General features: G+C 53.4%; 3 protein-coding genes across 3 annotated transcripts in view; all 3 read left to right on the top strand.

Moving 5' to 3' along the window:
• Positions 1-1,673: 1,673 nt before the first annotated feature.
• Positions 1,674-3,939, top strand: ALTATR162_LOCUS11456 (uncharacterized protein; the record flags this gene model as incomplete). Its single annotated transcript, XM_043319098.1, has 4 exons — positions 1,674-1,946; positions 1,997-2,661; positions 2,726-3,176; positions 3,241-3,939. 4 exons carry the CDS (start codon positions 1,674-1,676, stop codon positions 3,937-3,939), a joined length of 2,088 nt encoding a protein of 695 aa, XP_043175033.1.
• Positions 3,940-4,490: 551 nt separating this feature from the next.
• ALTATR162_LOCUS11455 (uncharacterized protein) lies at positions 4,491-5,489 on the top strand (the record flags this gene model as incomplete). Its single annotated transcript, XM_043319097.1, has 2 exons — positions 4,491-4,545; positions 4,600-5,489. The coding sequence occupies 2 exons, from the start codon at positions 4,491-4,493 to the stop codon at positions 5,487-5,489; spliced, it is 945 nt and encodes a 314-aa protein (XP_043175032.1).
• Positions 5,490-6,707: 1,218 nt separating this feature from the next.
• Positions 6,708-26,773, top strand: part of ALTATR162_LOCUS11454 (uncharacterized protein) — a gene marked incomplete at both ends in the record, with an annotated part of 29,873 nt that continues 9,807 nt past the window's right edge. The window contains 3 exons of the mRNA XM_043319096.1: positions 6,708-8,047; positions 8,231-14,420; positions 14,498-26,758. Of these exons, the coding sequence (XP_043175031.1) occupies positions 6,708-8,047; positions 8,231-14,420; positions 14,498-26,758 (19,791 nt within the window). The remainder of the gene's footprint in view (positions 8,048-8,230; positions 14,421-14,497; positions 26,759-26,773) is intronic.

Genomic DNA, 26,773 nt, shown 5'->3' with positions numbered 1-26,773 from the left:
GAAACTCGAAATGAACAAACGTCACAGGATACCTACAACGGGGTACTGCAAGGCGGCAACGAACCCGGGTCGTGAGGTGGAGTGTGGATACTCATTGCCGGTGGTTGTTAATAAAAGCGTCCTCTAGAGCTAACCTTGTGACAGGTATCGATGAGGCGAGCAAGTGAGGGCATGGCAGGCAATATCACGAGCATGGCATTTGCCATCCAGGACTGTCAATCATTGGCCATGCATGCATGAAAAGTCCATACCGAGCGAATAGGAAAGGTGAATGTGGAAATGGGCGTGGGTTCGATATGTCGAAAAAGGAGATTGGCGCATTTGCTGGAACTGTACAACACTGGACGCTTGGGATAGATTAATATATGGGGTAATATGTTTTTAGATGAACGTGGGCCAAGCTAATGCGGAGCGTAGGAAAAGGAAGCAAAACCGATACTTGATGTCGACCAAGCTCATTGTCGCACATTTACTACGGTAAAATATGAGTCTTGTGCGAGCGTCTGAAGATTTGGTGTTTGTGCGACAGGTCGCTACGAAAGAGATGTTTCATGCCGAGTCATACAGTCAACGTCGCCATGTCTCGAACGACACAGCCTTGCTATTGAAACAAGAATCTGGAAAGGGACAATGAGTGCTCTCACTAAACGAACATGCTCTGACGAGGTCCCGCAGGTGCAGGTTCCGCCTTTCTTTGTGATTGTTGTAAGTGCTCGCTGTGTTTGGTGGCTGGTCGAATCTCCTCACGTGTCGCAGAGCTTGGATAAAAGCAAATCTGGAGATAAAAGGATTGGCAGCCTGTCCCGTGAGTTCGGGGCTTGGACCGCGTACTCTGAGCTGGGCCGGCAGCTTAGAGGGAAGCATTCTAAAGGACAGTCCTCAATCGCGCACCCCTTGCATTTCCTTGCTAGACATAACGCGCAAATTCTCCATGCACAGATCCTTTGTGTTGTGGTGGTGATAACGTTGAGGAAATTCTAAGCGACAGCGCGTCATGGATGTACTTCGAGAGAACGCGTTCGATGATTTGATGCGGTCGTCGCGAGCGTAACTCCGTTGTACTGCAGTGGCATGACGCGATCGGATCGGATAAGAAAAATCGCACAACGCCGCGAATTGCACACACCGCATACAAGCAAACGCCTAAACAAGTGTAGATAATCTTTCTACTATCCTGTAGTTTACAACAGTATATACTAAGAGAATATAAAATATTTAGTGTTCATGTAGACTTCTGGCTTACATAATTATATAAGTAACACCTGTATTAGTACTATTCTAGGCTACAGGGCAGTGGAAGACTTATATGCAACTGTCCAGTTTCTTCCTTGCATGGGGTGCACAGCTTATGAGGATTCCGTAGGAAGCTCGCCACGTCGTTCGTGGGAGAAGCAACCTTCCACAGTTGGAAGCGGGGTATGACACGTGATTTCGTTGCATTTCGCGTCGGCTTCGGCATGCGTCTAGTACTAGCTTGGAAGGTCCTTGCGACTACCTGTACGGAGATATGGCAGATCCACATTCTTATCGCGTCAAATGCTGTGTTAGGTAACATTACGGCCTTGAGGGCTCGGGGCGCTATAAGTTATTTCTTTTGGAGTACACTTCTTCTACCATCTATCTCTGAACTCTGAATATATTCACTGTTTTCTGTTCGTGCATATATCGACAAGATGTCAACAGAAGTCGCCACTGATCCGAGCCCGCGGAGCGAGAAAGCAGTATCTTCCCACCCATTGGCCCCGCTATCGGCATCAGAACTCCAGAATGCTGCGGCAATCATCAAAGCTTCGTGGCCGGCACACACGGACCTGCACTTCAAGGTTGTCACGCTGCAGGAACCACCAAAGGTCCAAGTACTGAAGTACTTGGAAGCGGAGCATAGCGGCAAGCCAGTACCTTCTATTTCAAGAAAAGCCTTCGTTAACTACTACATTCGGAACACTGTATGTTGAAAATGTTCAGTAGAAAGGATGTATGGCTGATTAGTCCGTAGAGCAAATTTCATGAGGCTGTTGTAGACTTGACCTCAGGCCGCGTGGATTCCAACATTCTTCTAGGCCCCTTCGTTCATGCCAACGGAGATGGCGACGAGATCGTCGAGATCGAAAAGCTCGTCTTGGCAGACGAGAAGGTACAAGCAGAGATAGCCAAGCTCGAGCTGCCCGAAGGAACAGTGGTGATTAGTGATCCCTGGATTTACGGTTCTGATGGTGTCGGAGACGAAGACAGACTATACCAGTGCTTCCTGTACCTCAGGGACCCGATGAACTCATCAGAAGCTGACTCCAACCACTACGCAATGCCGCTTCCGATCTCACCCGTTGTAAGCACAGAAAGCATGCAGGTCATTCGCGTTGACTTGCTACCGACTGGTGCAGACAACACAATCAAACCAGTTGAGAAGTACAAGATTCAACCACCCAACGAGTATATACCCGAGGCTCAAACTCTGCGGACGGATCTCAAGCCCCTTAATGTTGTCCAACCTGAAGGCGCGAGCTTCCAAGTCGAACAGCAAGGTACATCAAACGTCATCTCATGGCAGAAATGGAACTTCCGGGTTGGATTCAACCAGCGCGAGGGTATGGTGCTGTATGACGTCCGCTACGACAACCGTAGTTTATTCTACCGATTGAGCTTGAGCGACATGAACATTCCGTTAGTATTGCCCCTGGAGGAAGTGCATGTGAGGCATATACTGACTTCGTACACCAACTTTTAGGTACGCAGACCCACGTCACCCCTTCCACAAGAAGAGTGCCTTTGACTTGGGCGATGTTGGTGCTGGTATTATGGCGAACAATCTCAAGCTGGGCTGCGACTGCCTGGGCTCCATCTACTATCTGAGCTCCGTACTAGCTGACAACAAGGGGGGTGTTGTCGAAATGCCTAACGTTGTCTGTGTCCACGAGCAAGATGCTGGAATCGGTTTCAAGCACACTAATTACCGAACTGGCCGTGCAGTCGTCGCTCGAAACCGCGAGTTGGTGCTCCAAAGCATTATCACCGTAAGCAATTACGAGTACATCCTAGCCTTCATCTTCAACCAGGCTGGAGAGGTCGACTATGAGATCAGAGCCACTGGTATTTTGAGTACACAACCAATCGATGAGGGAGTTGAAGTGCCCTTTGGTACAGTTGTGCATCCCGGTGTGCTTGCTGTACATCATCAGGTAAGTTTTGACTATACGAAATGCACACGAGACATACACTGACTTCGTACCTTCACCTCTGCAGCACATATTTTCATTGCGCGTCGACCCCATGATCGACGGCTACGACAACCGTCTCGTATACGATGAAGCGTTCGCTATGCCGCGCTCGGACTGGAACCCTCATGGCACTGGCTACTATGTCCAAGAGACCGTCGTAGAGAAGTCTGGTGGTTATGATATTGCATACGAGAACAACCGTACTTTCAAGATCCAGAATCCGAACGTGCGAAACCCTGTCAACGGAAAGCCGGTCGCGTACAAGATCCAAGCACCACCTTTCCAGAAGATCTTGTCAGACAAGGACTCGTTCAACTACAAGCGCGCCGAGTTCTCCGACCACAACATCTATGTCGTCAAGCACAAGGACGGTGAGCTGTATGCAGGCGGTACGTACACCAACCAGTCGAGGGGCGGAAGTGGAGTACGTTCATGGGCGGAGAGGAACGACAACGTCAAGGATACCGACTTTGTAGTCTACATCCAGGCAGGAATCAATCATGTTCCTAGGATCGAAGACTTCCCGGTCATGCCGTGTGAGATTATCAAGATCCACATGAAGCCGGTCAACTTTTTCGATAAGAATCCTGCGCTGGATGTGCCACCGAGTGAGCAGGCGTTTAACAAGAGTAGCTTGCTGAGTGAGCAGCACCAGCAGCCTAGTGTGACTGCAACAATCGGTGAGAATGGTCAATGCTGTACGCCGACGACGGCAAAGTTGTAGGAGGGGTTCGATGCGTTACGTAGTAATAATATGTAAGGTTTTCATGAATTGAAGATCTATCACGTAAAACACTTCATTATTATAAGTTTGCAGATATGTTTTATTGTTGGGATCACACCATACAAGATAAATCCTGAACAGGTGCACTCCAGTCTTCTATTACTTTGCAGCCTACAATTGTACTAATATAGGTATTATCCATACAAATATGCTAGCTAGAAGTCTACATTAACATTAAAAATCTAATGTTCTTTTATTATACACTATTATAGACTACAAAGTGATAGAAGACTAAGATACACATGTTCAGGATTTTCCTTGCAACAGGGTGATGGCTGGCAGAACTGCTGCGAACAGGACTGGGAGGCTAGTCGCGTGCTTACTGGTGGACGCGCCAAGCCCTGTGCGCTAGCTATGGTCCAAAGCTCATGCCCTCATGGAAGCCTCAAAGAAACACTCCAAACACTCGATCCTTCCACAACATCTCCACACTTTTTCGCTATTCATCACCAAACACGCAGCTCCTTCGATAGAATCACATCTAAACAGTAATGGCGCCCAACGACAAAGCGGGCAGGGTGGTTTTCATCGGCAACATTCCCTACGGTATGCGACTATTCATGTTTCACGCGCGCGCGCAGAGCTAACATGTTGAATCAGGCGGAACTGAAGAGCTCATCATCGAAACCCTCGGTCGCGTCGGGCAGGTCCTTAACTTCCGCCTGGTATACGACAAGGAAACAGGGCGTCCCAAGGGCTTTGGCTTCGCAGAGTTCGCTGACGCAGATGCCGCAGCCTCAGCGGTGCGCAACCTTAACGACTACGATTTGATGGGGAGGAAGTTGAGGGTTGACTGGTCCAACGAGAGCGGCTCCGGCGACAACGCGCCTTCGAATCGCGACCAAAATGCGCAACCGACCATGGGCATGAACGGCCAACAGCCAGCAGGACCAGCGCCGGCACAATCGTCGAGCACACTAGGTCCCCTCCCACCGGGCGTCGAGCTGCCGCCCAACCTCACCTGCCCCGATGCCATTTCGCGCACACTATCTACACTGCCTCCGGACCAGCTCCTCGACATCCTCTCCCAGATGAAAGGCCTCGTCATGACGGATCCCGCCAAGGCAACAGAGTTGCTGCGACAGGCGCCTCAGCTGGCTTATGCCATTTTCCAGTCGCTGCTGCTCCTTCAGCTGGTTGACCCACAAATCCTGACCTCGCTTGTGGAGACATCGGCGGCGCCTGCCCCAGTTGCGCAGGCTCCACCTGTTCAGCAAGTCCAGCAACCACCACCACAAGTTGCGCGACCACCTGTGAACTACCCCGGATACCCCCCGCAAGTCGCACCTACACCTTCCCAACCCCAGCCTCCCGTCCCACAGGCGTACGCGCAGCCTCCACAGCAACAACAAGCACCTCCCATGGAGCAACAAGCGTTATACGCCCAAGTCATGGCTCTGTCCCAGCAGCAGATTGACCAGTTGCAACCAGAATACCGCGCGCAGATTCTGCAAATACGACAGATGTTAATGGCTGGCGGACGGCCCTAGTTACGCCGGCAACGCTGGGGACTTTGCAAGAAACAGGAGCCTCGCTTTGATCTTGTTTTGAAGGACCGATTGTTCGACAAGCGGGGCACAGAGGTTCTTCAACGCATACTACTCCACGTAGGAAAGAGCACAACGCAGCTTGAACCTATCGCACGGAGCTTATTGGAAATCATGGAATATTCCGACCGCTGCTCGAGAGCACAGTGCTTGAAAAAAGAGATGTTTGCGCACGGTTTTTACAGTCCAGGTCATCTCCCAGAGGAAAAGGAAACCTGGGAACTACTCATGCAGGATATGGGGGAAGCAACAGAATCCGAATTTGACTCGGACAGCTCAGGATATGGAGGCGATTCTGAGTTGGACGTGCAGGGGCTCTGAAGGGAACTTGTGGGAGTGTAACGAGTGGCTTTTCAGAAGGGCTGCTTAATGCAATTGCGATGAGATGTGGACTTGTCGCACAAGACTTGAATAATGGAAATATGCACACCATGTCACATGCGCGCCTTGCTTTTGAATTAACCCTTGTCGATGAGACTGGGTGATGTTTGACTATCAGAATCAGGTTAAGGATTTCGGCGGCCTAACCAACATTGAACATGCAAGATAACTACATTGATGGGCTCGGGAACCTCCGCACGCCAGATGAAGTTTGCAGTTTTGCCAACGTTGAGAAAACGCATATCTGGTCATTATGCATATTTATATGTTCAGGTCTGCAGCCTACAGTCAAATCTCTCTCGCATCCGCATGTTCTCAATGACACTCAGAGAACAGCCCCGGAAGAAGCCCCGGTAAAGATCCGCAGAAGAAGCGTTTGCCATCGGGCAGCTATTGGCCCAGCCTCGCCTCCATCCCGTGTGGATCGAGCTAACCCTTGCCGCCAACTCAGTCGGCTGCTGGGGCTTAGGACCCAGGCCGAGCACTTCAGCTGCTTTGCACCACACCAGTCTTTTGAATTAGTACTGTGAGAGGCTGCTTTGGTTGTCCTTGGGCATTGCGCGCATTCTTTCCTAGCTATTCTGCATCGGAAACCTGTACTATATCATCACGACATGACGATTTGAACGATTCTCCATCTCTTGCGACTGTCTACAGCGATATACCCAGCATATCCCACCCAGGCACTCGTCTCATTTGCGCCCGACCCATTGCCAGCACTACATTGTAATACCAACGCACCCGCGCACCCCGCGTAACATCCAGCATCCCTCCTCCATCATGTGGAGCAGATTGACTGGTAGCTCTGCTGCCTCCAATAGCAATAAGGACGAAGAAAGTCGCCGTCGCCGTACTAGCGACTCCACGCGTTCCAAGCGCGACCGAGACCCAGACGCCCGCTCAGTCGTGTCATCGTCGACAGCCCGCAAGCCCGCAAGCTCTCGACGCGACACTGCGCCGTCTTCTTCCTCAATCGCCTCCTTCACCACTGCCTTCGACGAGATGCCGCGCTCACGGGCCACGACAAACAACACCAACAGCGATCCCTACGACGACGACAAGCGTCGCGATGATCGCCGCAGCAGCTATGCCGAGTCGTCCAGCTCCACACTGCGCGACGACAAGGACCGGAAGAAGGGCAAGGAATGGAAGCTTGAGAAGCGCCGTTCGACGCGCTCAGTGCGATCTGGCAGTGCGTCGCAAACTGGCGCCGGCTACAGGGGCGACATTGTCGATAGCCCCAAGTCAGTCCAGCGCAGCTTCAGCGGCCAGATTGGCAGCGACGGCTTCTCGCAGTTCCCAGGACAGGCAGGAGCGCCCATGATGTCGGGCGCTCTGCCAGTAGGAAGTCACCACCCACCACCACGCCCCGAAGACATGGACAATCACGTGCAAAGCCAGTTCCCTGGCCAGAATCCGGCGCAGTACACCTCAAGTGCGCTACCTGGCGGCCATCCCTTTGGAGCTGCTGCTGACTTCTACAACGACCAGGGCCAGTCTGTGCATCAGCAGCCTGGCGTGAGGCCTCAGCCGCCCTCTGTCATAATAGGACAGGATACCCCCCATCTCATGTCTGCCTCTGCGCAGCCCAACCCGGTTGCCGACACCGGATCGGGCGCCGCCGCAGACTTCTACGGGCCCAGCACGAATGTGCCTCCATCTAAACCCCCAAGGCCATCGAGTTCATCTATGCCCGGCGCCTTCATCGACGACGCCCCGATGCCTCAGAAGCCACCACGGCCTGCATCTTCGTCGAGACCCGACAAGCCAAGCACTTTCGGGCCAGCTGCTACTATGGCTGGCGGAGCTGCTCTTGGATATGCCATGGGCCATAGCTCGTCTAATCAGGAACACTCTACGAGCTACAGCCCAGCCAATGTTCGTCCTTCTACTTCATACACTTCTTATACTAATAATACCACCCCGGCTGCTCCGGCCTCCACGTCCATGTACAACATATACGGCCCGGGTCCTAATTCTTCTAATACCGCTGCCCATGACAGCAGCTACCTCCCGCCCTACGCTGCAGCCGCCGCCTACGGTGCGGAAGGCGCGCCTCCCCCAAAGCCACCTCGGCCGGCCAAGCCAGATAAGCACTCGTCTGGCAGTATTGCTGGACTGTACGCTGCTGGTGCTGCGGGACTGGCGGCTTATGGCCTAAACCAACATGATTCACATTCCCACAATCACACCCACAATCACATCCACACCAACACACACTCGCATAGCACCTCGCACCATCACACCTCGACGCATGGACCCAACGGGCATCAACATAATGGTGTTCCACACAGTTCATACAGCTCGGGCGGCATGGCACAGCAGCATCAGCACACTGGGCCTGTCTCCAAATTCGTCGACTGGTGGAAGGACTATGAGGATGTGCAGAAGATGGAAGAGTACACTGAGTACATCGGAGTCTGCAAGGGTTGCTTTGACCCTCGCTCTTCCGTCTTGGACGCTCCACGGAAGCACCATTACTACAAGAGGCGATCCAGTGAGTTCATGCGACCATCTGGTGGCATTGAGAAGCAGTCCCGATATTCACTCAAAGAGAAGAAGTCTCAAAGCTCTTTCTCTTCGGGCGAGGAGCGACGGAAAACCAAGAGCAGTGCCGCAGGCTGGGTAGCTGCAGGTCTGGGCGGCATTGGCTTGGCCAAGGCTGGAAAGGCTGTTTTGACCGCCGGTCGCGACGACTTTGATGACACCTACAGTATCAAGTCCGGACGCTCACGGGTCTCACGGCATAGCCGCAGCCGATCACGCGACCGCAAGAGCTATAGCTATGGTAGCTCTGGCATCCGTCACCGGAGCCACTCTGGCGATCGCATGTCCGTCATGTCTGTAGGCGTTACGAACGACAAGAACGACCGCAAGGACTACAAGATTCGTCGCCATTCTCGATCAAGCTCCAGTTCAAGCAACAACTCCAGACGCGGCAAGACTGGCTTGATCGGTACTGCTATCGGTGCAGGTCTTGCAGGAGCCGCCCTTGGAGCGGCTACAAGGAAGAAGCAACACAGCCGATCCAGGTCGCCTAAGAGGGTTCAAGTTATACATCCCCGGAGAGACAGCAGTGACGATGAGCGTCGTAGGAGAATATCCCATCAACTTCGACGGAAAGCATCTCGAAGCTCCACATCCGGAGCCTCCGTCATCGAGATTGGCGAGACTCACGAACCCCAGGGTGGCTTCCTCGGTGGTTTCTTCGCCGCACCTCCACCGAAGGAGAAGCGAGTGAAAACCACCAGCCTAAAGAAGAAGAAGAAGGGCTTCTTCAACTTCAGCAACAATTCATCATCCTCATCCGACTCTGAAATGGCATTCGGCACCGGTTACGTGCGGAGGACGCGCCGACGATCATCAGGAGGACGATCATCACCGAAGAGACGGAACTCAGATGAGCGACTGAAAGCCTCACTGATTGGCCTTGGCGCTACCGCTGCTGCTATCACGGCTGCCAAGGTTGGCAAAGGTAAACGCCACAACGAGGTTGTAGCTGTGAAGGAGAACCGACTTGGTCGCAAAGCAAGCCAAACTTCACGGCCCGGCTCGCGTTACGGAGACGACGAGTGGGAGGATTTACCGGACGACGGAACCTCAGATTCCTCGAGTGACGGCGGTCTTGTTTACGGTGATTACGCTCTGAAGAAGACTAAGAGCAACGACTCAATTGGATCCAACGATTCAGGCACGAACAAATGGGGCTGGCGCTGGGGTTTTGGCAAGAAGAAGAGAAGGTCATCAAATAATCTCTACGACAACATTGCCAGCACATCACTTATCGGACCTGCCGCAGCTGGCGCCGCAGGTGGCTTGACTGGCGCCGCTGTTGCAACTGCTCATGGACATCACGACAGCGAGTCCAGCAGCGCACAGACACTGCAGTCGGTCTACCCTGTTGCACCTCTTGATCCCAATGCGTCGTTTGATGCACGCCGCACAAGCTCTATCGTCACCAATCAGCCTTTGACCACCTCAGGCCCTGGCCCTATCCCCATCCAACACCCTCAACCAGTACAACAAGTCCCTGGGGCTATTTACTCAACACAAGCGCCACCACAATCTAGCTACCCCGCTCCAGCAGGCCCTCCAGTCTTCTCGCAAGCACCATATCCCCCTCCATACCCCATGCAATCTCAAGTGCAGAACATTATTGTTCAAAGTCCTCAGCATCCTCAGTTCCGTCGAGCGAACTCTTCGCCCATTCAGAGCTCATCATGGAAGCGAGACGCGGCTATGGCTGGACTTGCAGCGACTGCAGGAGCTGCAGTAGTCTCCGCACTCAAACACCCGGATCGTCCCCCTAGCCGTCCGCTGTCCGCAAATAGTAACGTACGCTTCAATCTAACGCAGGAGCAAGCAGAGAAGGACTTGCGTGAGCGACGCAAGGAGCAAGAGCGACTAGACGAAGAAGCCAACCGTCGTCGAGAACAACAAAAAATAGACGATGAGGCGCGATGGGAAGAGGAAGAACTTATTCGTCGAGAGCAGCAGCGACAGGATGAGGGGGCACGACGAGAAGCAATTGCGCGACGGGAAGAGGAGGATCGCCTGCGCAGAGAACAGCAACTACAAGAGGACGAGGCTCGTAGAATCGAAGAAGACCGTCGGCAGACATTGCTCCGCTTAGAGGAGACAGCACGTCAAGAAGAAGAGCGGCGCCGCGACGAAGACGAGCGTCGTCGTCAGGAGCTGCAGCGGCAGCAGGACGAGGCCCGAAAATTCATGGACATCGAACGCTTGGCCAGGCTTGAGAATGAACGCCGTCGCGAACAACAAGAGGTTCAGGCACGCCAGGCTCGAGAAGTAGAAGATCGGGAGCGTCGGGAGCGCATGGCCCAAATAGAGCACAAGCGACAGCTCGCAATTGAGGTTGCTGAAGCTGAGCGAAAGCGGAGAGAGCGACGTGAATCTCAACAACAAGAAGCCGAGCGTCTCGAGGCTGCGAGACGCGAAGCTGAGATTCAAGAGGACATGCAGCGACGACTTCGAGAACGCGAACAGGACTACACCGACCGGTACCCAAGCGACAGAGTGCGCAAGCTTGAACAACAACCATCGGGAGATTCCATCGCTTCAACTGTACAGCGAAAGGAACAAGAGCTGCAAGACCGTGAACGCGAGGCTTTCAAGTCTGACAAGAAGTCTTCCGTTGCTGGGGCTGTAGCAGCCGGTGCTGCAGCAGCAATCGCAACTGCGGCGATCTCCTCCTACAAGGACAAGGAAAAGGAGCGAGAGCGCGAGAAGAAGCGCGACCGCAAGCGTGAATCCTCGTCTTCCAAGTCCTCCTCCTCGAAGAGCAGCAAGAAGCGAGAGTCAACCAGCGTCAAGACCATTGAGCCCAGCAAAATTGAACAGGACATATTTGACGATGAGATCTTCGATCCTAACATCTTCAAGAAGGACAATTCTCGACAAGAAGCCCGCGATGTCCTACGAGACTGGGAAGACAGGTACTATGCCAAGCCAGTGTCCCAAGCTGAGTTCTTTGCACCGACAGAGCTTCTGGCCAACGACAATTTGCCCAAGGTTCACGCCGTAGACCCGAATGAGGGTGCTCCTGACCTCCCTGTATACCAGTCGTATGAAGACTACCCAATCAGCCAACCCAAGGTCCCACCGTATCCCCCATCGTACTCGTTCACCGCAACCAGAGATGGCCGTCCTTCTCAACCGCAACCACCGCCTGTACCATCACTGAACCTCATATTGCCTACACCCCCCGGCAGTCGCGCTCCCTCTGTGCGCAGCCCATCGCCAGCAATGGAGCCTATCAGGGAGACTAGACGCGAGCCAAGGGACGACGAGTCGAACCGAGCAAGATCCAGGGTAAGCTGGGGCGAGAACCAGTTCCATCACTTTGATGTCCCGACTCCAGAATCTTACCGCGAGCAATTCGTCTCGGACGGTGATCTCAAGTCGCGTGAACCGAAGCATCCAGTCGATGAGACTGCAGTTGAGCAGGAGGCGCCCAAGTCCAACCAAACGACGCCTACCTATACGCCCTACCGCCCAGAGATGTCTACAGTCTCCGAGAGCAAGGACACCGCGCCCAGTACACAGTGCGTTCGTGACGAGGAGGATTCAACATGGGATAGTGTCGTGGGTGCTGCTTCCAAGAAGAGCAAAAAGAAGGAGAAGAAGTCCGCAGCAGCGGCGGCAGCAGCAGCTCTTACCACCGCCGCCGTTCTTTCCCGAGAGGAAAACGATGAGCGTGAGTTGCGTGACTTCAGACCTACCGCGTCCAGTTTGAGCAACCCGTTTTCCGATGCGAACATGGCGCCTTCCACCATTGCTCCATCAACTATTTCGGCATCAACCATCTCGGCAGCACCATCGTGGAACTCCACCGTCACTCCATCAACCATTTCCGCAGCACCCTCTTCCATCATCTCTTCGTCAATCATTTCTGCTGCGCCATCTACGAGCAGTGTTCAAACAGCATACTGGCAGCCTGAACCGGAGCGCGACGCATGGAGGGCACCCCAGCAGACTCTAGTGGGCCCAGGTTTTGTTGAGGGAGAGGTTTCTACACCGCCTGCGACTATGCATATGCCTGGCGGCTGGGATGACATGCCTGAATCGGACGTGCTCGCAGGGGAGTCTTCAGCATACTCGACGAAGAAGGACGAAAAGGGTAAGATTGAGTCCAAGGATACTAACAAAAGCGTAGCTATGCAGAACGTTTCTCGACGTGTGGACACAACACCCGCCGTTGTTCCAGCACCGGTCAAGGAGAAGGATGTCGAACGGGAAGCCAAGACAAGCAAGAAGGACAAGAAGAAGAAGTCCAAGGAGTCCAAGAAGGCATCGAAGCGAGCTAGTATAGATACTTGGGAGATGAGTGAGCCTAGTCCGCCCTCCAGCCCGATCGTCGAACGCGACCCCAGGGACATTGAGCCTTCCCGAGATCCTAGAGACATTGAGCCCTCTCGGGATCCTAGGGATGTCGAGGCTTCTCGACCTGCTGAAACCTTACGCTTCCCCGAACCGTCTCGCTATAACGACCCATCTCGATCCATCGAACCACCACGCCTAGGAGAAGCATTCCAAGAATCACCCAGCACTTCTCCAAAGAAGAGTTCTCGTCATGAGGAGAGCAGCGGCAGTAAAACTGCCACTGCTGCGATGGCCGGTGGTTTCGCTGCTCTTATGGGTATGACTATGAACCAGGATCAGAACAGGATGGCCTCAGATCTCGAACGCGCCAGGAAGAGCCTGGAGTCTACAGAGAAGCATAGTTCTCCTGACTCTCCTGTGTCTCCGACGAACGGCGCACGTGCACTTGAAGAACACGAGAAGAATGTAACAATCCCAAGCTACGCATTCGAGGGCATTGACGAATTAGCCGACAAGACACCCAGACCGAAGGTCCAGAAAAGACACAGCAGCGGCAAATGGTCACCTAGCATCAGTTCTCCTCTCAGAACCGAGACAAAGTATGAAGACTACATGGGTGCCCGTACCATTGCTGATCCTTCGAGATATCAAACGATGGTTGAGGCTCCAAAGGTTCCCACTTCGTCGCCGTTCACAACAGCACCTGACTCAGCCAACGCTCGCAACATAACTGATTCCGGCTACTATGCTCCTGACGATATGCCACGCAGGGCGAGCGACGAAAGGGAATCCAATGGATTCTATCCCGCGAGCTCCAACGACAAGGAAAAGGACAGGCGCACACGAGACGAACGAGATGAGGATGTCGACGACAAATACGACGATGATCTGGACGACAGGCCACGCAGGTACGATGACGATGACATTGGTTCAATCGCTTCTTTGAGCTACAAGTACGAGGATCCAGACCGCGAAGAGAGACGTCGTAGACGCCGGGAAGCCAAGTCTGAGACCCGTGAGAAGAGCCATGACCGCGGTTATGATCTTGAGGAGGGTGGTGAACGAAGGCGACGACACCGCCGTCATGAGACTGACGAAGGCGATGATGACTGGGATACGAAGTCTGCCATCTCCGATACTCGTTCAGAAGTTCCCGGCGAACGACGACGAAAACACAAGAGGAGGGAGAGTGAGAAGGACGTATCGCCCGAGAGCAAGAGACGGTCGCGCTCGTCAGCAGCTTCCGAATTCGGTGACTACGACGATGATCACAAGTCCTCCCGAAGACGCTCTAGACGGGACGATGACATGGTTTCTGTCGTGTCCTCTATCCCAGATCTAGACGAGGATCGCAACTCAAGGAAAGAGAAGGAGAAGCGCCCAAGTGGCCTCTTGGGCCTTTTTAGCAGCAAGTCAAGGGAGAACCTGGCCGAAGCTTCGAGCAAGTCCTCGAAATCAAAGGACGACGACGATGAAGAACGCAAACATCGTAGACGGAAGCATCGGTCGGATCGCGGTTCTACATATGGCGGCTCAGACGATGATGACATGCGTTCCACGATCTCAAGCAGTAGCCGACGCGAAAAGAGGAGTAGTCGCAGTCGCAGCGAGAGAGGAGATGGAGACAGGAGGGATGCTTATGACGATAAGGTACATCGCTCTTCTCATGTGCGATAGCACCGTGGTTAGCAATGTATTTAGAATGAATGTTGATGTTGTGTATATAGGATACTTTACACCCTCGAACCCCGCCCTCGCATGCCGATGTACAACAACAATCAGAACAGCAGTCTTTTTTAGGCGATCGGGCAGTGGCCACGGCCACTCCAAGTCCACTGCCCGTAAGTGAGCCTGTCGATCAGGCCCACGAGGGTAGTGGCATAACCCCTGGAGATCGGCCCGAATTTCCTCTTTCGACATCAGACGATGCCCAACGCCTCACCGCCTCTCGAGACACCGACCGACCCAGAACACCACCCGAGCTGTCGTTCGAAGACAGTCGCGCGCTACTAACCCGTCTCACAGGTCTACAGCCTTGGCAATTGGAAGCTTTCCCAGACGAGCTTCCTCCCCTGCCGCTGTCTAGGCCAGGTTCGCCCACCCGGTCACCAGACGTCTCGCGTCCTTCGACTGCGGTTTCTCAACGTCGGCTATCTTCTACCGCAGTTCCTATACGATTTCGCAAGCCCGTTGTCCCCTCTACTACTGATCCCAACTTAGCAACTAGTCCTGTCTCTGTTCCTTCACCAACTCGTTCTCGCCATGCCAAGACCCACTCTACAGAGTTCAGAAACTCTCGTGAGTTTCGACCATTGTATCTTGTGGAGCGAAACCGCAAAACCGATGAGATCGACGAGGTACTGCCAGCGCTTCCACCCAGTAGTGCCTCTTCAGTTGTCTCTGGCGCAGACTCAGAAGAAGAGTTCGAATCCGCTCTAGAATCACCTTACGAGAGCACTGGGCAGTCGTCCAATGACCAGTCTTTTGATCCCCTAAGTGCTGTATCTGACCTCATCTCGCCTCGCTATGGAGCGGAACTCCAGCATCCTGAGCTTGCACATCGCGAGGTTGAGGAAGTCGAGGAGTCTGGCCAAGCTACACCGAAAGCTTCCGACTACTTCACGGGTGCCCAGGAAGCATCGTCACAGTTTAGCGGTCCAAACTATGAATCGCTTACTGCGGCGCTGGAGCATGCCCGGGCACAGGAACAGGATGAGTCCACCGATGATGCCTTCATGTCAACCTTGACTTCTCCACAGCCAGAGACTCCGCTTGATGCAAGCGCTCCGCTCGATGATAGGATGATGCGTGACGTGTCTACATTTCGTGAAGCTACTTCTGCGCCTTCAAGTAGTTCAACAAGACTTCAGGATGCTTCTCTTGGCGCAATGGTAGGAGGACTGACAGCAGCTGCTCTGCGAAAGCGTTCTTCCTCACCAACAAGGTCCCGGCGCGATGACGCTCCAGAGCAGGCTTCGCCAGTTGCTGAGCCGAAGCAACCTGAATCCGAAACCATTGCACCTGTTGTCGAACCATCCCCGAAGAGCAAGGGTAAGGGTAAGAAGAGCAAGAAGAGTAAGAAGACTGTTCCTGTTGAGTCTCCAGTGCATACACCGACCGACGAGAAAATCGAGTCTTCCCCCACCCTCAGCCACACTTTCAGCCACGCTCCGACATTTGTAGAAAACGAGGATGACTGGATCAAGAACGAGTCTCAGTCCATCGTTACGGACGATGCTACACTTGTTGGTGAGCCGGTCGCCACACCTACGGATGCTAAGGGCCTTCGACAAAAGGTTATGGAGGCTACTGCACCAATGGGAGAGCAGTCCACTGATGTTAGGCGCGCTACTTTTGACGATGTTCCTCAAGAAGCTGCGAGGTCAATCGAGCCTGTCGAAGAGGCAAAGGAGGATCTTGAGCTACCAACCGTTCCTACTATCGAGACGGCGACGGCTTCACAAGATACACCTATTGAACCCACTCACTCTAAGTCTGCTGATGTCTCGATCACTGAGCCAGTTACTGAGCCAGTTACCGAGTCAGTCACCGAGCCAGTCATCGAAGAGGAGGTTGCGACTACACCGAAGGCGAAGAAAGGCAAGAAAGGCAAGAAGGGCAAACGCGGCAGTAAACAAGTCGAGTCTGAACCATCATCTCTACCCGAAGTCGCTACTCAAGCCGACCAGATTTTGCCTTCGTCTGAATCGCAACAAGACATCATTGAACGCGAGATTCTCGAGCCATCCTTCGAACGCGCTGAGACGAATGACAAAGTAGATGTCATGGATTTCTTAGTCCAGGAGGACGTGCCAGCCGCTTCGATCGATGAAGCAGTTCCACGGGAGGCAGTTATTGCGCCCATTACTCCCGCAAACCCTGAAGAACCCAAGATGAATGTCCCGGCTGGGCCTGCTACTCCTGAGCTTCAAGGTCGGCCTAGCACATCTGATGGTCCCGAACAAGGTAAGAGCAACGTTGAGGAGCAGCGTCGCGCCTCTACCATCGAAGGACAATCGGGTGGATCAGGCTGGGGTTCCGGCCTATGGGGTGCTCTTGGTTGGGGCAAGAAGAAGGCACCGTCGCCCACATCTTCGCCTCCATCTTCACCCAAACCCCAGTCTGCCGTCCTCGCCGCGCTAGCTGCTGCTAGAGAAGAGGCCAAGCGCAAGGGACTGCCATCCCCGCCGATTGTGCCTGACAAGAAGATCGCCACAGTCGGAATCAGGCCTACTCTCTCCCGAAAGACCACACAAGATGAATCGTCAAAGCCGCAGTTGCAGCTCGAGACCGAGGTCAAGAGAGCTATTGTACCTGATCAGCGACCTACTGAGACAACCCGCGATCTCGTGCAAGAACAAGCAAGCTCTAGCGTCACTCCTCACACTGCCTTTTTCACTGATGACGGGAAACCTCCTTTCGCATTTCCTCAGCCATCAGCAGTATCTCAAGAACAGCCTTCCAATACTGTCAAAGACGTCCCTGCTGTTGAAGAGAAGTCTACGAAGCAATCTGAAGTGGCTACACCGTCTACTGCTTTCTTCACAGATGATGGAAAGCCATCTTTCACGTTCCCACCGGTGTCTTCCACACCTGCAGCTGAATCGACGACCAAGCCTGAAGAACCACCTGCCACGAAGGAGGCAAAGAGCCCTGCGTACGTTCCTGCGCATAGTGCCTTCTTCACTGATAACGGAAAGCCATCCTTCACCTTCCCGACAACGTCAACCTCCCCTGCTGTCGAGCCGAGCGTCACGACCAAGGAAATTCCCATCGCAAAGGATTTCGCAGCTCATGTGGATGTCTCGCCGCGCAGTACGTTTTTCACTGACGACGGAAAGCCTTCCTTCTCGTTCCCTTCGATGCCATCTGCTACTACAGAGCAAGCTCCGCCGATCACGAAGGATGCGGAAACTGCAGAGGGACGAAAGCCATCTACCTTCGTTGCGCCTCGGAGCACTTTCTTTACTGATGACGGGAGGCCGTCGTTTGCGTTCCCATCAGCGTCAATACCCGCCGAGCAGGCTGTCTCGATTGTTAGTGATACGAAGCTTGAAAAGAAACCAGAAACGCCCACGTTCATTGCACCTCGGAGCAATTTCTTCACTGATGACGGAAAGCCGTCTTTTGCCTTTCCATCAGCCTCTACACCTATTGAGCCCTCGGCATCGATCAACAAAGACACTGTCGTTAAAGAGAAGCCTGCGGAGCCTCTGTCTCTTGCTCGGAATGCTCTGTTCACTGGTGATGGAAAGCCTACTAGCACGCTTTCTGACTCAGTCCAGACCGAGTCTGGTGGTTCTGCCTATGATCAAATCTCGCTCGAATCCAGCTCATCGAAGAAGAAGATTATCAAGCCAAAGAAAAAGACGAAGAAGAGCAGCGTACCAATTCCCGACTTCGATGAGCCTATAGTTGACGCTACTAAGTCTATCGATGCTCCCATTGACGCTGCTGTGGAAGCCTGGGGTGATCAATCAGCCACTAAGCCTGTTGAGCGTGAGCTTGAAGCTGAGCAACCCGTGGAGACTCCCATGGAGACTGCGATAGAGGCCTGGGGCGAACAGCTAGTACCTGAGCCTACGCCTTCAAGCGAAGAGCCCTCCGTCGTCGTTCCTACCGAACCTGCTGTCAAGCCCGAGCAATCGATGATTACGGAATTGTCTACCTCCGCCAATGACGAAGTCACGCCGGCTGCTACTAAGGAAAAGGCTAAGAAGTCCAAGAAATCCAAGAAAGCTGAACCGGAAAGCACAGAGGTTGAGGCGACGACTGCTACGATACCTGTCACCCCCTCTGCTGAACGTTCGCTTGAAGCGTCATGGAATCCTGCATTGCGCAGCGAGAAGGAAGCGAGTGCGCCAGTCAGCGCGAAACCCACAAACGACTCTGTGGCCACAACCGAACATACTTCCGTCAACGAGCCAGTATTCGCGGAGACTGTGCAAGAAAAGATCGTACCGTCAAAGACGGAGGGCATTGACCTCGCATCGGAAGTTACACCGACTGCCGAGGAGGTTGCCCGTGAAAACCCCTCCCTTCCCCAGGATGTACCTACTGCGATAGACCGTGAAGCACCAGTCGAGCCCTTGTCTTCTATCCAAAACGATGTGCCAAAGACCAAGAAAACCAAGAAGAGTAAGAGGAAGAGTGGTATTTCTACGCCCCAGCAGGAACTCGAGCCTGTTACCGAACCTTCCTCTGCTACTGCCTTTGACTCTGTTGTTGTAGGTGAGAAATTGGTTGATCAACCGACCCTCGCTACGGACATCATTGAGCACTTCGCAGTAGAGGCTACCGATATACCTCTGCCTGCTGAACAAGCCGACGAGGATCTTGCGCAACTTCTCAAGCAGGAAACTCCCAAAAGCATCGTTGCCGAGCAGGAGCCTACATCCGAACTTCCGTCGGTGTCCGTAGAAGCTGAGCTCCCTGTTACGCCCAAGGGTAAGAAGGACAAGAAGAGCAAGCAAAAGAGCGGTACTGCGACGCCCCAGCCTGAGCTTGAAGTCGCACCTGAGCAGGCTACGGCTCCCATCGAGACTGTTGCGTCAACAAGTCAACCAGTAGTAGCTACAGAGGAGGCGGTTGATCGATCCCGCGATACTGCGCAACTTCCGTCGATCGACCGAGTCGACACCGTAGAAGCTTCTCTCTCAGAGCAGAAGCTTGACGATGTTGCTGATCCCGCAGCTATCCCTCTTCCGACTGCCAGTTTCGACGAGGATCTGTCTACGCCACTAGAGCAGCCAACACTCGCAGCCGAGACCTCGATTCCCGCTGAGCCGAAAGCGGAAGATGCTCCATCAACACCTACTTCGAAGAAGGACAAGAAGAAGAAGGGCAAGAAGAGTAAGACTGTCGAGGCCCCTGCGGAGGAGGTTGTGAAGCACGACGATGATGCTGAAGTCAACCCAAATGTGATGGAGGAAACCAAAAGTAGGGAGACTGTTCAAGAGAGACTGGTCGGTGTGGAGACACCAGCGGCCGAGAAGAACGAGATCCCGGATATCGATGGGAAGGATTTAAGCACCGAGGAGGTTGCATCAATACTGCCTCAGGAGCAACGACAGACCAACCTTCTGAACGATCAAGCAGCCACCAAGCAAGCCGCAGAGCCCATGAACGAGATACTTGAACAAGTTGAGCCGACACACCTCGAGCACCAGTCTGAAGCTCCTGTTGTATCGATGGGCAACGTACCGGTAGTCGAACCAAGCCCACTGGCGGACCCTGTAGTCGACGATGTTGCCAACGCAGCATCTTCCTCCAAGAAAGACAAGAAAAAGAAGAAGAGCAAGAAGGCAAAGGCTGTTGTCGACGAGCCTAGCACACCCGTTCTTGAGGAACAACGCGAGCTTGAGAACGTCCAAATGGAACCTGATCTCGCTTCCTCCGAACCTGCGCCGGAGCAATCCACACAAGCCGCGTCGCAATCAGAGCGCATCGTTGACGGTGTGGTGCCAATGCAAGGAGAAAGCATTGTGCAGACTCAGCAGCCTACTGTCGAGGACGCAGTTTCTATCATCACCAAGCAGCCGGAGTCACCACAGCCTGCAGTGCCGATCGAGGAAGAAGTCGCAACTCCTTCGAAAGAGGCCCAAGAGAGGAGCACGGATGCGCAAACATCAATAGATGTCCCAACCACTGACATTCCGCGCGCACTAGAGCCTGTTTCAGATGTCGCTGAAGTTCAAGACATTCCCGAAGCAGCGTCTGAATCGCGATCAGTACCCGAATCCGTTCGCGAAGCATCGACTGATGTCATACCTGAATCTACTGTGATTCATATTGAGTCAACTCCCAAGATTGTCAGAGAGCAATCTACCACGAACGATCCAGTTATTGTACCAGTCTCTCCAGTCGAGGAACCGCCACATTCTGCTACGCCTGTGGAGGAAGAGCCTACAACGCCATCGAAGAAAAACAAGAAGAAAGCCAAGAAGGCCAAATTTGTCGAGGTGAACGTAGCCGATGCAAAGACGGAGACCCAATCCACTACCGAAGCTGCTAAACCTGAGACGAATGTAGATGCTGCTCCGGCTGCATCTTCTGAGCAACCACAACAACCTCAGGTTGAGACTGGAGTAACCGAAGCCAACCCCGCCGCCGATGTCGAGTTTGAGTTACCTGTCGAATCGGTTACGGAGGCTTCTCGGCCTTCCTTGCCTGCCGAGCATCTTCCACGCGAGCCATTGCAAGAGGCGTCGGTCACAGAACCTGAGGCAGTGCCTCTTCCAGAAACACCAGCCCGAGAGATTGATGAGCCCGTCGCTGGTGATCAGTCAGCAACGCCATCCAAGAAGAGCAAGAAGAAGAAAGCTAAGAAGGGCAAGTCGACCGACACCGAGCCAAGTACGCCTATTGCTGAAGTAGCCACTTCTCAGCCTGACCCATTTATTGACTCCGCTCAACCTGAGCAACTTACAGCTGAAACTGCTCCTTCTATGCAAATTGAGCCCGCCAAGCCAGAGCAGGATGCACCGTCGGCTGAACTTGTAGCTCTTCCCGAAACCGACGACAAAGATCTGGAAGAGCCGGTACTTTCCCAAGCTGAGGCTACTCAGGATATCCCTGCTGTTCGCGAAGTTGTTTCCGACCTCCCTGATAACGTCGTTGGCACACAGCCGAACCTTGCCCAAGACGATGTCGTTCTCGCGGCGCCTGTTGAACCAGCCATGGAAGCCGAACCAGCGGAGCCGATCTCGAAGAAGAGCAAGAAGAAGAAGGGCAAGAAAGGCAAATCCATCGACACTACTGAACCCAGCACACCGGATACTGAGGAGCCAGCACCACAGTTCGACGTCCCCTCTGACTCTGCCCAAGATGTGAAACGCATCGAGGATGATGTTACGCCTTCGCAAGAGACAACTCGCACAATCGCTGATGTTCCACTTTTTGGTGAGCTTTCCAACCCTGAGAAGCAAGCAAGGGAGGAGAAGGTCAGCCAAGACGCTGAGGTTGAACTAAACTCGGATGCGCTTCTACCTGAACCTGCTACGGACGATACTGCGACAGCTGCCAAGCTTGATGTTACACCTGAGGCAGCTCCACAAGATACCGCTGAGCAACACCCGACGGCGGGAAGTTCAGTGCTCGAACCCGAGGTCGCTGATATTTCTTCCGAAAGACCGGTCGATTTCGCTGCCGATGTTGCTAAGCCAGTAAAACCTCTCGAGATCACTGCTACGGACGAGCAGCCAGTATTCGACACTCCTGTCATCCCGGTCATTGATACAGACCGTGCTGTTGAAGCCGATCAGCTCACACAACCCGTCTCATCTGCAGCACCTCTCGATGACGTTGAGGCGACTGAGAAAGCACTTCCAGAGACCTCGCATGCAGAAGAACCGGTCGAAGCCGAAGCTCCAAGTACCCCCAAGAAGAGCAAGAAAAAGAAGAAGGGCAAGAAAGGAGAGTTGGTATCCGAGCCTCAGACTCCCGTTACCGAGTCTGCGTCAGTCGTCCCTGAAACCACTATCCAAGATGCGCCTCCACTCACTGTTCCCACGACTGAGGAACCGACCACCCGGGACGTTGTAGCTGAGCCTGCTGCTGACATTTTGACCAAGCCCATCGAGGCTCTTACTGACAAGCAAGATGTTACCACTCTTACGGGGCCTGCTCAATCTCAGGATGTGGCCCAACCGATCGATGCCGAGCAAACACGCGAGGAGCCCATCTCAGGACAGAGTACCGAGGAGGCAACACCGCTTACAAAGAAAGACAAGAAGAAGGCCAGGAAAGCCAAGAAGGCCGAACTTGAGACTGAGACGCCCGAGGTATCTTTCATGCCGATCGAGACCACGCCGCAGACGCTCGATGAGCTGGCTATCGAGGAGTCAGTCGCGCCGGATGCTCAAGTCAAACAGATCCAAGAGCCCGTCGTTGAGACACAGACCGTTCCCGAGGCCACATCTCCGAGATCAACGCCGTTGGATGCTACTATTCAGGATGCTGTTCCTCTGAGCACTTCTCAGGCTGAAGCCACCACCATGGCCGATGCTGCAGCTGTACCCAGGAGCCAAGATGACGCCATGGCTACACAACCTGAGGTTGTCGCGTCTGTAGTCCAACAGAACCAAGAGGACTCTACTTCCAAGAAGAGCAAGAGAAAGGCTAAGAAGGAAAAGCGTGCTTCCATCGCTGAGGAGTCCACTGTCACTTCCGAAGAGAACAAGATCCACCAACCAGAGCAACCGGCGTTTGTACCCGAACCTGCTGGAGAAACAGCATCTATATCTGCTGAGGTTACGGAACCTACAACAGTGACTGCTTCAGGCGAACGGCCTACTTTTGACACTACACCTGCGCCGGAAGTGTCTCTCGAACGTCATGGCGTTACTGATGCTACATTCCCATCCATTTCCAAGACATCAGTCGCAGAGACAAATGAAACATCGATGCCGAATGAGCCAGTGCCTGAAATCCAGTCAATTGAGAAGACTCCATCTGCTGACGCACCCACGCTCGAGGGGCCCACGGCACTGGATGTTACTGAAGAAGCCGCCGTGCATCTCTCGAAGAAGGACAAAAAGAAGGCTAAGGCGAAACGCGTTTCGATCGCCGACGAAGCTACTTCTATTCCGCCCACTGCTACCGAGGAGAAGGTTGAGACGGTATTGGAGGAACAGACGCAGTTCACGCCCCCAGCTACTGAGAAATCCATCTCTGAAGCTCCTGTCATCGAGGGGATGTCAAGCACTGTTCCTGAGGTTACTGAAGATCAAGCAACTTTACCTGCTTCTGTCCAAGACTCCGCTGCCAATATCGCGCCTGCTTTGGAAGATCTCACTCAAGTTGAGGCAGTGCCAGAGACCGCGAGCCCAGTCTCGAAGAAAGATAGAAAGTCGAAAAATTCGAAGCGCGAATCGATGACCGAAACCGAAGCAGAGACCCCAGTCAAGACGCCGGTGGTGGAGTCACTAGAGCGCTCTCTCGATGTTGCTGCTCCGACTGTTGAGCAACAGCCTTCCGAAGTCGCATCAACGGAGCCTACCGCAACATCGGTGATTGTTGAAGAACCTAGCAAAAGCGAGGTGTCTTCCGCCGTTCCCGTTGAAGAAGAGCGCTTTTCAGCGACACCACTTGTAGAAGACCAGCCATCTGACGCGGTGACCCTCGAGCCAGCTTCTGCTGTCATCCCGATCGAGGATCCCACGGAGGAGCCTGCAGTGACATCTTCAGCCATCGATGAGCCAGTGATGCTTCCTAAGAAGGACAATAAGAAGGCAAAGAAGAGCAAGCGTGGTTCAGTTGCAGAGGCCGAGCAATCAGTACCTTCTGCTCCAGTCGATGAGTCTGTTAAAGAGCTTGTGGAAGCAGTCAACGACGGTTCTACTGTTGAACAAGAGCCTGCGGCACCAGTCGTCGAGCAAACAGAGAGCTCGAACGTCACTCATTCATCTTCTCAAGATATACGACCTTCTACTCCTGCGATGGAGCAGATTGGTACTGAAACTATGGAAGAAGATGCTGCGTCGAAGTCGAAGAAAGACAAGAAGAAGGCGAAGAAGGCAGCCAAGCGTGCTTCTATCACTGAAACCGAGTCTTCTGAACTTCCTGTCTCCACTGAACCATTAGTTGAAGAAGCTGGCACATCCTCGAGTCAGCAGCCTTCTTCGGTGGTGCCTGACATGACAACTGCCCGCACCGTGGACGAGGCGCCGCGAACGGATATTGACGTTCCTATTACTCCAGCTGTAGTCGTTGATGAGGGAAACGAAGGCAAGAAGCCGATTATCAACAACGATGAGAAGACCTCCGTAGAAGAACATCAGGCCAATATCGCGCCTGTATCTGAAGCTGCGGCTAAGATCACACCTTCGGACGTATCAACTCTACCTAGCGCCACAGCTCCTGTTACAACTTTCCAACAGGACGATGAGCAAGAGCCGGAGGAATGGGCTGGGTTATCGAAGTCGGCGAAGAAGAAGCTGAAGAAGGCCAAACGTGCATCCGTTACCGATGGTGAACCATCTGGGCCAGCAGCACCTCTAGAGAATCTACAACAGGATCTTACTACCGAGCCTCGGCCAGCCGAACCTCAAGCAGCTAAAGAGCTCACTTACGAGCAGACCCCAGCAGATGCAGCCCTCGAATCCATAGTTCCAGGTGAGGAATCTACTAGTAAGGCAAAGCAGGTCGAAGCGCAGCTTGAGCCGACCACTGCCGCCGAAGAGCCAACGACCGACCCGACGCCAGCTGAAGACCAAGCCACCACCGTCGCTACTCCAGAACAACCTCCAGGCGATCCCAAGCCACCGGACAAGGAAGCAGATTCGCCTTCAACTCCGTCCAAGAAGGACAAGAAGAAGGCGAAGAAGCAAGCTAAAAAGGCGGAGTCTTTTTTAGCGGATGAGACGCCTGAGGCAGCCAACTCTGATACTCAGCCGTCTCTGTCGATTCCTACACTTTCGGAGACCCAACTACCTTTCTCGGGGATACCGACATCCTATTCCCAGCCTTTTACGAATAACGAGCTTGTTGATGATAATGATGCGAAGATTGAAGATGCAAGAGAAGAGCATGGACGTGGGGAGGAGAAGAAAGAGGATGACACCAAGGATAGGGTTACGGGGAGGGCAGTGGAGGATGTACAAGAGAAAGAGCTGGAGGAGAGACCAGAGGAGCAGGTGGAGAAACTTGCAGCTGAGGCTGTAAAGCAAGAGCCCATGATCATAAGCGAAGAAGTGGCAGAGGAGAGTGCTACGGAGACCAGCGTTGCTACAGAGGAACCGATGGTCATTGAAAAACCGGCTACCTCGACCGAGTCCCAAGAGCCCGTGGTTGCAAGCGCAAATATGCCAACGGTGGATATAGAGAGGCAAACGTCCACTGTGAAAGAGCTTGCACTCGAGCCAAGCATTCCTATCGAACCCACTGTCGTAGAATCATCTCCAACTGTGGACGTCGAGCCAACAATCACGTCAGAAGTCCCTACTTCACTAGAGATGCTGCAGCCACATACTTCTACTTCCTCGGAAGCTGAGAAGAATCAGGCCACGGCTCTTCGCCCGGAAGAGGAGACTGAGAACGTTGTGGAAGAAGCTACTTCGACATCAACGGCACAGCCATCGCATTCATTCAAAGAAGCTGACGAACAGGTGGCTGCTCCCCCTAAGAAGAAGAAGAAGAACAAGAACAAGAAGGACAAACGCGTATCCATTGTTCAAGAACCAGAGCAGGCCACCAGCACCCTCGAGCCTGAGCGCGATACTACGGAGAAGTTGGGTGAGGATATCACAGCTTCGGGACCCAAGGAGCCAGTCAGGTCTTTAAGCGAAGATGCTGGGCCTAAGGAGAATGTTCTAATCGTTGGAGACAATACGGTTGCGCATTCTTCCGAGCCGGAAGCCGATGCAAAGCCCGCTACCAAAAACGTCTCCGTTTCCAACGACGCTCAGGCAGCTGCTATAGTTCAAGAACCCGTACGTTCTCCGACCGCAACAGAACAGCGCCAGGATGTGCTTACACGGCCCGAGACGTCCACATCTATGAATGGAGATGGAGACGAGCCAATCATCGCGAAGCCTACACTCAAAGACACGGAGCGTGCTGTTGAGAGTACTGAACAAGCCACAATTGCTCCCTCGGAGATTGAACAGACGCAAGAGCCAACGTTCGAGGAGCCTAGTCCTTCTAAGAAAAGCAAGAAGAACAAGAAGGCCAAGCAAGCGTCTATCACGGCGGCACCTCTTGAGACTGTTCCTGAAGTTCAGCCTTCACAGTCAGAGGAGCAGCTAGCTGTGCAGCTCGAATCAACTCCGCTGGCTTCTGGACCGATCAATGAGCCTGAACTATCGCGCGAGGTCATTGTTCCTGATCAGGTCGAGAATGTACAGCCATCCGTCGCATCAACTATTGATACACCAGCTGATGTGACGGCAACTGTGCCAGAAGAACTGACTTCGATGCCTCTCGAAGAGACAATACAGCCACCGGCACCAACCGTCGACCGTGAAGCGCCTGTCGAGGTTCAAGAAGTCGTACCTGAGCAGTCA

This window comes from Alternaria atra, assembly GCF_907166805.1.
Source record: "Alternaria atra isolate CS162 genome assembly, contig: 35, whole genome shotgun sequence".
Lineage (NCBI taxonomy): Eukaryota > Fungi > Ascomycota > Dothideomycetes > Pleosporales > Pleosporaceae > Alternaria > Alternaria atra.
The sequence above is the reverse complement of the archived record's forward strand: the minus strand, read 5'-3'. Positions and strand labels throughout refer to the sequence as shown.